At 40.6% G+C, this 14,242-nt stretch overlaps 2 protein-coding genes across 3 annotated transcripts; both read right to left on the bottom strand.

Annotated features, from left to right (window-relative positions):
* Positions 1–831: 831 nt before the first annotated feature.
* Positions 832–9,261, bottom strand: LOC117252196 (dynamin-1-like protein). Of its 2 annotated transcripts, XM_033618914.2 has the most exons (18): positions 8,982–9,261; positions 8,239–8,365; positions 7,921–8,062; positions 7,580–7,618; positions 7,312–7,358; positions 7,152–7,223; positions 6,971–7,057; positions 6,641–6,803; positions 5,970–6,090; positions 3,482–3,820; positions 2,939–3,059; positions 2,641–2,796; positions 2,451–2,540; positions 2,250–2,348; positions 1,941–2,057; positions 1,724–1,833; positions 1,440–1,599; positions 832–1,303 (listed from the first exon to the last, which is right to left on the bottom strand). In XM_033618914.2, the coding sequence occupies exons 2-18, from the start codon at positions 8,338–8,340 to the stop codon at positions 1,247–1,249; spliced, it is 2,022 nt and encodes a 673-aa protein (XP_033474805.2). In that variant the 5' UTR covers positions 8,341–8,365; positions 8,982–9,261; the 3' UTR covers positions 832–1,246. The 2 variants fall into 2 exon arrangements, with proteins under 2 accessions (XP_033474805.2, XP_033474806.2); XM_033618915.2 differs by lacking the exon at positions 7,580–7,618.
* Positions 9,262–9,401: 140 nt separating this feature from the next.
* ubl4a (ubiquitin like 4A) lies at positions 9,402–13,626 on the bottom strand. Its single transcript, XM_033618916.2, has 4 exons — positions 13,435–13,626; positions 11,617–11,722; positions 11,274–11,485; positions 9,402–10,048 (listed from the first exon to the last, which is right to left on the bottom strand). Exons 1-4 carry the CDS (start codon positions 13,480–13,482, stop codon positions 9,941–9,943), a joined length of 474 nt encoding a protein of 157 aa, XP_033474807.2. The 5' UTR covers positions 13,483–13,626; the 3' UTR covers positions 9,402–9,940.
* Between the last annotated feature and the right edge of the window lie 616 nt (positions 13,627–14,242).

The raw sequence follows: 14,242 nt of genomic DNA, 5'->3' as shown, positions 1-14,242 counted from the left end.
AAGTTGAGAACAGATGGAAAAAGATGAATAATTTGACACGTCTAGCATTATTACACAGTGAAATTATAATTGGACCAGAAGCAAATGGCTCCGCATGCGGGAGGTATCTGCATACTGAGCGTCTTATACTCGGGGCAGTGTCCTTACTACTGGACAGGGACAATAACAGGGAACTGTCTTATCTCTCTGTGTCATTAACAGCGGAAAGCAGTGAACAAATGGCTCGAGGAAATAAAGAGAAGCTACAGAACATTAACGTCCTACCATCTGGATCTAAGATCTAACAAATGATGGAGCACCATCCCCATGTAACATAATCTCCTGACAATTCTTATTCTGTTTTCTAAGTACTATAGTATACATACACAACATTATGAACATTATGTGGGAGTCTCCTATACACCTAATAAATATATGTCAGGAATGTTTGGTTTCCTCATTTATGACTATACACAAAATTAGAAAGTCAGTGCAACATTTAACAGTATAAATGGGCTGATATGTAAATTTGGCTCTGGAAAATAAACCTGATATTGATGAGCACTACAGAGCTGGAAAAACATTCTGCATTCACCCTGTAATTGCTGCAAATGACCGTGGTCTGTCTTCAGTGTTGCACTGCAGTCAGCATTGATTGAGTTGTATTTTTTCCACTTCATTTCCATCTCTGGTGAGCACTCCAACAAAAGGGATTACACTTGGAACACATCTAATCTAACATAGTTTTAGCACCTGCTTAAAGGGCCCAGTTTTTTTTTGGAAAGTGTGGAAATGTAAATTGTGAACACATTTTTAATTCCACAAAAAAAAGACCCTAGAGAACTCTGATACTTCACATATAGTCTACATTTTATATTTACAGCAAACAAACCCACGACAGAACAAACATTTTGTCACAAAATAATGCAAAAAGATTTTGTTCGCGGCTGTGTCTTTCACATTTCAACTTTGCAGCAACACTTTCGGCCTGAGTGTTTAATCAATTTCTTTCGCTACACAACGTTCACAGCAAAAAGCAACAGTCCCAGTGTACTGATCAGGGCGACAGCTGACAGGAGAAAGTAGATCTAAATGTGCTATGGTCATTGGTCCATGAGAAAACGGTGGTGCTGCCACACATAGACAAATACACACACACACACACACACACGCTCTCACAAAAACTCCCTCTCTGTGCTGTAAACTCACATACACTCTCATACTCTCAAAGCTGTCTTATGACAAGGGAATTGTTCCTTTCCTCTGGCTACCACAGATGAGTTTCCCGGATCTCAGAGATGATGTTATTCGCTTTCTTGAGTGCCTGAGAAAGAAAAAACAAATAAAGAGGGCAGTTAAATCGCTGGCTTTACAATAGTAAATAAAAGAAAAAGAGAAAGGACTTGTTGTTCATGATGCTCGCAGCCTATTCAGAGAACAAAAGCATCAGCCAATTTTACCTCAAGCATCTGAGCAACCTCGGTCCGCTGCTGTGCCGTGTCCTGCGACTCAATAAGCAGCTCCTGCAGCAGTGGCTGTTTGTAAAGCTGACCCACCAGCTCACTCTGCAGATGCTCTTTCACAAAGTTCACCAGGAAGTGCATCACTGTCTTGGGCACACTGCAGACACACAGCCCCGAGACAAAGTTAGACAATCAGCATCACTAACAACAACTGAGTTTAACAACAACAAAAAAGGGAGAGGATGTTCCCCCCAGGTGTTCTGGATTTGTTCCAGTCGAACCTGTCCTGGATGCTTTTGCGGACAATGAGGAAGTAGCACTTGATGAGGCGCTGGATGACCTCACAGTCCCTCTGCTCCTTCGCGCTCAGCTTGCGGGATACGGGCACCGCCTGCCACAGAGAGAAAGAGTTAGAGAGAGAGGCAAAGTAAAAATGTTGACAGTGTGCTATGTATTCACTGCTAAGTGTTTTGTCCTAGTGCTAATCCCACCACTCACTGTGTCAAGGAGGTTAATGGCCTGGCCTTTGCTGGGACTGCCAAAGCCTGCAGTCGGGATTCTCTCTTCTGCAACCTTCTCGTTCTTCCAGCGCTTTCCTCCATCAAGGGCTTCCGCCTGACAGCAAGAAACCCGAGGAAGTCAAAGGGTCAAAGCAATTTTGGCTGAGTCTGGAATTCCACTACAGACTATGAGAGGGCTCTACTGCTTGGACATGAAAACATAATGGTTAATGCTTTCGCTTCAGCTGTTTACCCTAGCAGAATAAATGATAAATGAGAGTACCTGCTGTATGGGACAAATAACTACCTGCTGACTGTTGACAGATGCAGAGACCTGCGCTGCGTCTGTGAAGTCTGGATGTTTTGTGTTGATGTAGGCGAGCTCTATTGATACTAAATTGTGCACCTAAAGAGAAAAAGCAAAATAAATCTCAGGCAGTTAATAGAACTTAGCAGTTAGTTATTAAAATGAGCAAAGAAGATCATTTTTAGCTAAACTGTGGATTACCATTTCATTAGTAATCGGCAAGCGCTTCCTCAGTAATCCAGTCACCACTTCCACAATGGAATCGTGCAGTTTGGGGAATCGCAGGAGCTCCTTGCAAACACAGAGACAAACTTTCTCAACATGTCGCTGTCATAATTACGGCTTCTTTGTTTTAGGGAGTCAATCAAGTGTAAAACATCTTTAGGCCAACCTGTGTGCTAAATGAGGAGCAGTGCTGGATGATCCGCTGCAGCTCTTCATGAACCAGCTCTACGCAGCGCATACTGGGCTCCTCCAGCCGCTTAATTTGCCGCTTCACCAACAACTCAAAGGACACCTCAGGCACAAAAAGTGCTGGCCGTGGACCCTGCAGGGCAAATCACACACACACACACACACACACACACACACACCAGTCCTACAATTTATCAGTTATTCCTCCAACCTAAAGAACTTGACTAGAATTTGGATTGAACTAATTACACAAATAGAAGTAAGGAGAAGCTCACCGTAGCATTGCGGATGGCAGTGAGGATATCAAGCTCAGTCAGTCCTCCCAGGGGGTCGATGGACTGCAAAGTGCGCCCAAAGGTCTCATGGAATATGTAACAGATCCGAGCACCCCCGCAGCTGTAGAAGAGAAGGCTTCAGCTGTGACACCAACGCGGTTTCTCAGTGCTTTGTGTCGGCAATGCTAATCGCGCCAAAATTAAATGCAGTCAACCAAAAAAAGGTCAATATTTGCTCCCTACTCATTTACATGAATTAATCGCCTTGTGGCAAGAGAGCTGTAGAGATGAGGGTGCCAACAAGAGATGCTGATACCACTTCAATTTACAATTACATTACCCCAAGGACATTACCGTCATGATATACATTGTGAACCAATGAATGTAAAATGCTGGGCTGTGCAACAGAAATACTAAATTAGATGACAACCTGAGAAAATTTGAGACAATTCACTAAAACATGAAATAAATGTTGCTGTCATCATAAAAGCATGTGTCGTTCAATATTAGATCCTGTTACTATAGAGTAGTGAGTAGACTCACAGCTCTGAGGTCTGGATGTATCTGGCAGTTCCCTCAATGGTGTTGCAGTAATCGCTGGCGAACTTTGTGACAATCTGCAGCAGTGTGGCACTGTGGTCTTCTACTGGCTGGCCGTAGCCATTGAGTCGCGCCTGGTACTGGGCACTCAGTACGGTCACTCGGGTTTTGAGCTCTGGCAGGCAGTCCCGGATGTGGTGCATGAGCAGCCTGCTGAGAGTTTTGGCCAGATAGCGGGAGCCAGCGCGGGAGGCAATTGAGGGGTAGTGTCGCTGCAGGAAAGCCTGCTCATCCTTCATCGAGTCCTCCAGGCTCTTCTGAGTATTGATATCGTGTTGGCTCCTAGGAGGATCACCAATTAGGGAGAGAGAGGGAGTGTAATCAGATGATCAGGGTAATAAGGACATGAACAATTTGCCACCTTGCTGTATTGTAAGGCTAAATAGAATTATCACCTCTCATTTGTATGCCTCCACACAGTGAAATTGCAGTTACAGTTTACATCAATGTTTGTCCAGACTCATGAGTAGCCATTACAGTTAACAACACTTTAAAGGGGAAGTTCTGTGTTTTACAACCTGGACCTTATTTCTGGCATTAAATACGGTTGTTTACTCACCCAGATAAGTTTGGTGTCATTTGGAGTTCTTCGGAAGATATTTAGATCCGCGAGAGCCGCATACACCCATATAGTGGGAATGATCGGGGCACCGACAATGAGGCTCTAAATAACACATTATCTGCCGCGAAACTCGTTCACTTCACCAATATGTTTTTGAATATGAATCGCTAGAGTTGCTTGTCGTCATCATCCGGGTCATTTATACTGACCTACTAACCTCTGACCACCGAAACGTTCACCTTTCTGTTTCTCACTTTTTGTCACTGAGCACTATGTAATAATAAATTCACGTTTTGCATAAGAAGTGCCTCTGCTTTTTGTGCAGTGGGCCGTTCTACACAAGCGATGAGAAGAAACTAAAGAAATGTAAATTCTCATAGTTATTTACTTACCAAGCAAACAAATTCAAGGAAAATAAACAATTTTTGCAGCTGTGTAGGCTACTTACTCAATCGAAAGTTGTCCGTTCGGTCCTGCAGGCTTTGGCTGAGTCTTCCAGTTTACTTTTGGGACACAAAAAAAAAAGTCTCTACAACAGCCTGGTTGATCATAGAAGTGAAATCCTCTGTAGTTGTGAGACAGTAATTTCTGGAGACATCCAGTGTGTATCTCCTGGCCTCAAATCCCACTCGGAGCAACAAAGGCATTCCTCCTCTGTTGGCATAGTGGAACATTGTCCACAAGAACACCACCAGTTAGCATCTGTTCTCGGATGTGCAGCGGTTTGTTGTTCTCTGGCCAGCTGTTCCTCTCTCTGCCTCTGCATCCTCCTTTCAAAGAGCTCCTCATCCGTATACTCTGGCTCAAAACGGTAAGGATGTCCATCATATTCAAAGTCATCGTCCACAACCTCAAAATCTGACAAATATTCAGCCATGTTTCAAAAAACTAACAGTAGCAAATTCCAGTTGTAAACAAAGCCGTGCTGCGGGTGTGTGGCGGCGCGCGCACCTGGATGACATCATTCAGGTCAGAGGTTAGTAGGTCAGTATAAATGACCCAGATGGTGATGACAAGCAACTCTAGCGATTCATAAAAACATATTGGTGAAATGAACGAGTTTCGCGGCAGATAATGTGTTATTTAGAGCCTCATTGTCGGTGCCCCGATCATTCCCACTATATGGATGTACGCGGCTCTCGCGGATCTAAATATCTTCCGAAGGACTCCAAATGACACCAAACTTATCTGGGTGAGTAAACAACCGTATTTAATGCCAGAAATAAGGTCCAGGTTGTAAAAAACGGAACTTTCCCTTTAAATATGGATGTTGCTGCAGAGAAGCTACATATTCTAAAGTGTAAATGCATCACACACATCTAAAACCCAGCAGCACCGAAGATCCATAAAATAAGAACAGTTTTAAGATGGACTCTAAAGATTAGTGTCACCAATTCAGTATCTTACAAAATGTCTCCCCCTCTGTTCCTGAGTTATGATGTATAATCATGACCAGAAAAGTGTTTTGCAGAATATTATAATGTCACAATGAAGCTGACATTTGACCTAATGGATATAAAATGTCATCACTCCATAATTTTGTCCTATTAGACATTCATGTGAAATTTTGTCATAATTAGTGTATCAATTTGATCGAGTTATGGCCAAAAGCATGATTTGTGAGTTCAAACTGACCTTTGACCAACAAATTCTAATCATTTCATTGTTAAGTGCAAGTGGACGAACTAATTCCCTAAAGGCCTTCTTGAGATATCACGTTCACAAGAATGGGGCTGATGGACAGATGGGTGGACGGACGACAAGCTGAAAACTTAATGCTGCTAGACACGGCTGTCGCCAGCACAGAAGCATAAAAACTTTACATAGCTAAGATAAAAGAAAATAATCAGCAAATGTATTATTGCAAACCTGTTAACAACCCCGATAATCCCAAGTCTGACTGGAATGACTCGACCCAGAAGGACCTCCAGAGCATCAGTCCCTGCATCCATCAGGTCCAACTTACTGACCACCAGCAGTGTACGACGACCTGAAACACACACACACACACACACACACAGATCTTTGATTACATTTCTAAGAGCAATTAACAGTCCTCAAAATTTAGTTTTTAATCATTTATATTGAGAATAACAGGAAGAAGGCATACAGTGGGACATCATAGAATAAAATAAGGACACAAGTCTCTGCGTGGAAAGGATTGATGCTGGCAGGGGAACATTTGGCCCCAGATATAGATATGCTAACTAGCATACTATCGGTGTACAACAGGCACTTTAAGACCATATTGCCAACCTCCTAGTCGGATACTCATCATTCATCAAGCTGTTTTGCAGAGTGCACCATGACAGCAACATTAATTTTCTAAGCAACTATTAACTGTCAAAATGCTCTTAACAGTAAAGACTGGCAGGTCCAATAGTCTGAAATGACTTGAGGATAATGCATTCTTCATGCACATTTAATATTTCAAAAGGTATTTCTACTTGAGATGTGTTACGTAATAAGCACTGATGGAAAGGAAAGAAAATTAAAATTAAATATGAGGAGAAGAGGCGCCTGTGTGCAAAATATCCTACCATCTGGATCAACCTCACGAGCCAATTTCAGAGCATCAGAGGTGGCCAAGTCAGAGTTGGCAGGGGACACCGCGAGGATGAGGGAGTTTGGATTGGAGATGAAGGACAAGATCATCTCTTGTACTTGTGCCTCAATGTCCTCTGGCTGGTCCCCAACAGGAACCTGAGAAAACAACAATGAGCAGCCAGTGTTACAGTGAGCACAGCACAGATGCAGTGCTGCTGTGAATCTGTGATGACTGCAGATATGATGACAATATTTTAATTTGATGCCAATAGGTTTGACCACATGAACCAAAATCAATATCATTATCAAGTGGCTCGGTTTACCTTTGTGATTCCAGGTAAATCAACCAGGGTGAGATTAAGGACTTTAGGGGAGAAAATCTTCAAATATATGGGCTCAGGACTAATTCCCTGTAGGACATGAAAAAATAGACAAAATCATGAATGTAATGTAAAAAGCTAAATATAAGGCATCACTAACTTAACATCAATGCTGTCTTTTCACCTTGTTTTCACTTGTACTGCGCTCAGTCTCTGCTTCAATTTCCCGACGAATTTCCTGAAAATCTGTGAAGATCTGTCAAAAAGGTGTGAGATTGATGCATCAACTGAGCCCAGCACATAAGGCAGCGAGCACATAATTCGAATCTTTCAGATAAATGTACCTGGTTCTTGCAATGCAGGAATGTACCCCATTCTTCAGCTTTGACACCTGAACAAACATATATGAGTGAGTGCAAGTAATTTTACAGAGATGTCTGCAAATAAAACAAACAGTTTGGGGAGAAATAATGTAAACAGAAAAGATGACAGATGAACTGATATCATGCTGGAGAGATGAAGCTCAAAACGAACAAAATGTTTGAGAGAATTCACAGAATAAATGACGTGGCTAAACAAAGACAGGTCCATGCAGACCAAATATACAGAGACCTGGGTAGCTGATTTGGGCATTTTGTTTAACCCCATTTCCTGAAAGAGTAGTGAAGAAGAAGAGGAGGAAAGACTACATGTTAGCAAAGAAAAGCTCTACAAGAAGTAGCTTGCAGTTTAAATAGTGAGTGAAAGTGCCATGCTTAAGTGCTAATCACACAGAAACTACTTCTAGCAGACTCCATGCCTTAAAAGAAAGAACAAACCTGCTGTCCTACTATGATATGCTGATATTCAGTGGATTATAACTTGTACCAAAACTGGATTGTGCATTTTCAAAGACAATCAAAACAACTCCTCTGTTATTTTAAATATGAATAAATGGATAAATGTAAAGGTACCACTCTCTGTCTTCAGTCTCTCCTTCAGAGGGGCAACATTAACAAGTTGCAACACGAGAGGTCGTCTTGTGACTATTCCTGATCCCCGAGGCAGGAAATCCCGTCCGACCAGGCTCTCCAACACAGAGCTCTTTCCACTGCTCTGTTATGGCACATAATGACAGCAATGTCTCCAGCTGCACTGATACACTCACTTTATACATTCAAAGTCTGATTAAATCAAAAACTCAAACTCAGATTAGAGATCTTACAGTTTTAGTAACGACAGTGAAATCCAGGCAAGGGTTACAGATAATGTTTGCGTTTATCCTGACTGACCTGAGATCCAACCACGACTATCTGGGGCAGCTGTATGATCTCTGCACCCACTGTGAGGAAGACTTCCTGCAGCCGGTTGATGGTGGGAATTAGGGTCTCCATCCTTCCAATGGAGTGGGTGCACTTACTAAAACATTGGTGAAACAAAGCAAACATGAATGGACAGAAAAAAATGACAGCAAAGTAGCTTAGGTGATGTTAAATCATTAAAAAACTAGAATAACTTTGAACTACAGCTAGCTGGGAAATGCTGTTCCCTAAAGCCCAGTGTGAATCAAATTGGCTGCATTATACTCTGAGCAAGAAAAAGAACAGGGCATTGTGAGGAATAATTGCGTCTGCAGATGACAGATACAAAAAAAACAGATAGGCTACAGTTATTCCATCAGGTGATCAGTCTTTCTTTGCCAAGGGGAAGTGGTCCTGATGAGAGGGGTGTAACGCCCAAGCATCAGCTGAACCTACACTGTGCCGACTCCTCACAATTTTAACATTAAATTAAATTTAAAAACATTACATTTCAAGCTATAAACCGGCCATTAATCATCAATCATGGCACTGACCTAACGTCTAAGTTACATGGCAACAAATGATGTAGCAGCGTAGGCCGACAGGCTCGGTATTATCTGTTAATGCTAGCAGGCTAAAGCTAATCGGTACAAGCAGGAAGTGAAAGAGATGCGCTAGCTTTGTGCTAACGCTAGCTTTGCCGTTGTAAAACCGACGCTCCATTATGACCTTACCAATGTCCAACGAATAATATCCCTCCTTATCCAACGTGTCTGCCCTTCATTATTCGTAGAAAAACCGCGAGTCAAGAACACAGCATTTTATCCGAATTCCTATCTGAAATTAGTAGCAAAGGAATAACCGTCAGTTTACAACATAGGCGGTACTAGTGTTGCTCTTCTTCAATTTTATTGGCCAACAACATGAATAATATGCGTTAGCGTCACCTGATTGGTGGAAACAGACAATGACGCTCAGTTGGTCCCGCCTTGCAAAGTCCCTCCAAACTCAACATCCCTTTTTTTATTTATAACCACTTCTTTCTTCCCCTACAAACTTATTTCCCAGTGCAGCTTCATTATGTTATTTTATAAAATGTAACTTCACATAAAATATCAGCACACAACAAAACAAAAAAACATTTACACTTGTCTGTTTTCTGTGGTTTAATGTCTGTATATATAAACATGTTATTTACAAATCATACAACAAACATCAGTTAGTTACGGAATAAAACATGTATAACCTTCTCGTGGATGATTAAAAGAAAACACCCAGTTATCATTCAACACAGACATTACTAACAGAAACCCTCCAGTGGAAGTTAGTGTCCCCCTGGAGATGTAGCAGCCAGAGATCATGCGAAACCAACAGCATAAATGGATCCTTTGTATTCAAATATTACGTGATCAGTTCTTGTGTCATTACTGCAACATCAATGCCCAATTCAGAGTTGCCAAGTTTTCTTATCCAAATCCTTTGGTCATGAATAAGAAAGCCCTAGTGCTGAGAAAAACAACAGTCAGTGTTATCTGTGCTCACTCAGTCATCGATTAGGCACACAGCTAAAGCTCTCTGCAAGAAAACTGATACTGTACTTTCCATGCCTCACACTCTAAACACTGTATGGACCTCCAAGCACGGAGCACCTCTCAAAGGACAATTACAATAAGCAACTTCCAGCTAGGCACTCTTAGTCCATGTATGAAGGATCCATGCCCTCGCCGTCTGGGTGAAGAAGTCTTCCTGCCAAGCGCTCAATGTCGTCAAGACTAAGTTGTCGAAGTGAGCGTTCATAGTCCTTGAAGAAAAAAATAAAATATTGATAAACAGCAAGTTAAATATATTCTGCAGAATTCATTTTAGCCATGTTGTGTGTGTGGGGATATTGCTATACTTTCAATAAAGCATGAGCTGGGAAGGTTTGCTTAGTCTAGAGTGATGCAGACCTGAAGTCTAATATAGGTAATTTCACGTTGGCAGCTACGAACAGCAACAAAATATAAATATTGCAAGAAATAAAAGGTAATGTAAACTGCACACAGCAGAGCTATGCTCACATCCCATTAAGTCTGTGATACTGATTTGTTAGCTATGTTCTAATTTAGGTTTAGGAGCTGAATCCTTCAGCCTGCTTCCCCTTTACAAATGAGGTCTAGTCTCACAAAGATCAAAAATAATAGTGCATTATCAACAACCAACAAGTTTATCACCAGAGACGCCATGAAATGATTCTTTCACAAGAAAACCTGTAAACAAAATGACGATAAATAATATGTATTCAAAGTGAATGTAATTAGGAGTTTGACATTAATATTTAATATCAAAATGACAACAAATCAATACAACTTGATATACAGTAAGTACATGCAGTGCTTTTAAGAACTAAAGTGCAGTTTTACATGGCTTTTATTACAGAGACCTTGCAGTGGATTACAGTTATCTAATTTAAGTGATATATTCCTGTGATATGAGCACTTTATGACATGATCATTTTACAATTTTATAAGTGAACGAGGTATGTCTGAATGCTCTATCAAACAACTGACCACCACACAATGGATTGTGGGACACAGAGGGATTTGTAGGATAAACTGGTTGTGTCTTCCATATTTGGGCAAAAAAAGGGTTGCATTTCTTGGCTATATTTGGAGAAGACTTGATCTAGGATGTATTCAGACTTTGGAGGATCCAGTCCCTAAATCTGAAAGCAGCATTTATATCAACAGAATGAGAGGCGAAAAAAAAAAAGTCAAATATCTACACTGTCAATATACCAGAAAATAAATATTACTAGAGCACCACTATGTTTTGCCTTCATCCCCACATGTTCATGAAACATATATAGTTTGGCCAAGGACCTTTAAATCAGCATTTGATGCTGCCCTTCTAAATGTTTTAAGCAACAAATCAAAACATTAGATTTAACAATTTGGAAACTGTAAATATCCACATCAAATTGGACTGGTAAAATCTGACTGCTTTGATCTTAGATTACAGTGCACTGTACTATAGTTATTAATTACCTTAATAAGCTGTTCATGTACTTTTGCTGCGTCTGCTGGACTAAAGTGTCTAGCAAGGATAGTGGACACAGTCTGCCACACTCTCCCCTGTGTGCTGCTGCTGCTGCTGCTGGCAGATGTCCCCGATGCTCCAGTCCTCTCTCCCACTGGACGGATAACCAGATTCAATTTAGCCTCTGGCCCAATGGAGTAATCGCTCAGTCTGTGCTCATCTGAGGAAGGCAATATAGTATGCAATCATCAAAAATTTTAGCGTCTGACATATGTATAAAATAGACTGGTGGATCAAGCAATTACAGTTATGCATGATGCTTATGAAACACTTGACTACTGGCAAATCTACCTGCAAGTGCTTTCCCTTTATAGAGCAACCTCTGCTGGTTTGCTGGTATGTTGAGACGTTCTGACACAAGTTCCTTTACTGTGGAGACCTTTTCGTCTTCAGTCACCTGGAAAATCAACATGATTATGTAGTCACACCAAAATACATATGGAAAGCATTCTCTCCTTCTTTTTAGCCTAAGAGTACTTTGATTTCAACCAGTGATTAAAGAGGAATTCACATGCACAAGTGACACATGCACCTCTATCTTGGTAAATGGCTTCTTTAGCACATTCCTCCTTTGTAAAATAAACAGCCACTGGCCTATAGCGACAGTATTTATCCAATAAACACTGTAGACATAGCTGATAACAGGCATGCTAGAGTGTGGGCAAGTACTTTAGTTCTTTCAGCTCAGAATCAGGAGACGCATTGCATGGTCTTGATCTCTGATTCTCTTTAAAATAATAGAATCTAGAATAACTTCTCTTCCGCTTTCATCCAGTATGTGTAATACTTCCCCATTTGATACACACATCATCAAATGCTTTAGATCACCTATACTAGGCATTATTATTGTTTTACACACAATACCTCAGAGCTTTACAGTAGCATACTACTCATACTAAAAACTATAGTGGTTCCTAGGCTCACATACTATGTTGATAAGGCTCATACATCATACTTGTCCCAGTATAGCCCCAGTTTGTGCCCCTTACAGTATTGTTATCATTTCAAAACATGAGAGGCACACACTGGGGCCAGGACTAGCCTAATAGTGAGCAGATAATATCACAGGCTGTTGAGAGTAGGAAAAAACAACTTAGCCCTGGTAACTTAGATTTAGAGTTATTTTGAACATGCAAAATAAAAATTAGAAATGTAAGTAAGATACAACACCTAAATAACCAAGGGACATATTTAGTAAGCAACATAAGTATGTCATGTCCAAAACAGAGTAGGAGAAAGGGAATACTTATCAAATTCTACCCCCTCTTTTAATATTTAAAATAAAAAAAAAAAACATATATCTATAATGATTATTCACACACAAAGTGGTTTTGTTTACAGTTCCTATGGCTCTTTTTTGAAGGATGAAGATTGGATTTGTGTTTTTTGTTATAAGTGCATCCCTACACTCCCACTTAGTTCGTTATGTATGGGACTATAAAGAAACAATATAAGGTGTTATCTTTGACTTGATCTAATAATTGACTTAACTTTGATATTCTAGCTTTGACATAACCTATATGTAGCTTCCAGCTTAGTTTATTATCTATTATTACTACATTTCTGACACTCTTTAAATGTGTGCTTCATTCACTATATCGATCTTTAATGAATTAGCTAAGACTCTGTAATATTATAAGATTCATTTGATAAAAATCCAGTAAGCTAAGTTATATTGCTGCTTGGGCAAAACCATTTTCCTTAGATACTGCTTTATTGAAGTATTTGCAAAGTCACTTCCCTTTTCGACAAGAGCCACCAAATAAGGACTTACAGAGCTCCCACTCAACCACTGTCTCATATTGTTAACCTAACAGTTTTTCTCAAGGATGTGGCTAACAAGCTGGCTATAGTAACGTCGATTCATAACAGTGGGGGAATTGTCTCCACAATACCTCCACCTAAGCTACACTGAGGGGAGTCTGACAACCTAATGTTTAGACTCAGGCATAATATGTTTGGTAGATCATCCTGTGTCAGAGCCACCGCTGTCGTCTAACCAGCTAGCTTGCCTAAAGAAGTTAGTTGGAACGCTAGTTAGCTAGCGTTAGAGAGTCGGAGTTACCGCTAGCTATTAGCAGCTAGCTAGCTCGGCAGTGCTTTCCTCACCTGTACGTTGCATTCTTTTCCTTGAAGCGGTTTCACGGTGAGGATCATTTTCGATCACAGCCTGAACAAAACACAACAACACGTTCACGGGTTAAGCTACTAAATGTATAGATAACGTGACTTAGCTAGCTCAAGATAGCCACAGGGTTTCTTCTCTTGTCAACGGCCCATCTTCTTCTCCGGCAGCTGCGGGCTGATGCTGCTCTCAGGCGACACTACCGCCACCTACTGGCTGGAGTGTGTTATGGCGCCTCTCTATGGAGGACAATTCATCCGAAAAAGACAGAAAATGACAAATTATTATTATTCTTTCTTCTGCTCGAGATAATTAGGCTTAGACCATAATTAGATATTAAGGGGGAAAAGGAAGAGGAAGAAAAATGACAATGCTGGATGGAGTTAGGGATCTAAAAGTGGCAAAGAGCAAGCTTTAATCTGAAAATAAGAAGTCGGGAATCAGAAACAGGTTTATTGCCAAGTGGGTTTCCCATGCAAGAAATTTGCCTTGGTGTTTAGTGCAAAACAATAAACAAATTAGTAAAAATTGATAAAGATAAATGCAAGTAATTCAAACAGTTGAAGCATGGGCTGAATAAAACAGGCAATAAAAATATGGGGAATAAAAGTAAAATACATTTAAAAACAACATATGACCACTATAAAGCTATTAATTATCAGTATTAATAATGTTGAACTGTTATTGTAAATATAAGATTCTGTGCTTGGCTCATGTTACACAAACTAGTGCCTTCGTTTTCCTTCAAATTATTTGCAAATATTAACATGATGTCAATATTAACATTGAACA

Source organism: Epinephelus lanceolatus, chromosome 9 (assembly GCF_041903045.1).
Source record: "Epinephelus lanceolatus isolate andai-2023 chromosome 9, ASM4190304v1, whole genome shotgun sequence".
In the NCBI taxonomy this organism is placed as follows: domain Eukaryota; kingdom Metazoa; phylum Chordata; class Actinopteri; order Perciformes; family Serranidae; genus Epinephelus; species Epinephelus lanceolatus.
The sequence above is the reverse complement of the archived record's forward strand: the minus strand, read 5'-3'. Positions and strand labels throughout refer to the sequence as shown.

What these genes read in the sequence shown, in the direction of transcription:
- LOC117252196 (XM_033618914.2), bottom strand. Translation starts at nt 8,340, where the DNA reads ATGGAGACCCTAATTCCCACCATCAACCGGCTGCAGGAAGTCTTCCTC. An exon ending in TCGTGAGGTTGATCCAGATG is followed by an intron (nt 6,091 to 6,640) that starts GTAGGATATTTT and finishes TGTGTGTTTCAG; the next exon opens with GTCGTCGTACACTGCTGGTG. An exon ending in CATCTGTCAACAGTCAGCAG is followed by an intron (nt 2,058 to 2,249) that starts GTAGTTATTTGT and finishes TCTTGCTGTCAG; the next exon opens with GCGGAAGCCCTTGATGGAGG.
- ubl4a (XM_033618916.2), bottom strand. Translation starts at nt 13,482, where the DNA reads ATGATCCTCACCGTGAAACCGCTTCAAGGAAAAGAATGCAACGTACAG. An exon ending in GAAAAGAATGCAACGTACAG is followed by an intron (nt 11,723 to 13,434) that starts GTGAGGAAAGCA and finishes TTGATTTTCCAG; the next exon opens with GTGACTGAAGACGAAAAGGT. An exon ending in TACATGAACAGCTTATTAAG is followed by an intron (nt 10,049 to 11,273) that starts GTAATTAATAAC and finishes TTTTTCTTCAAG; the next exon opens with GACTATGAACGCTCACTTCG.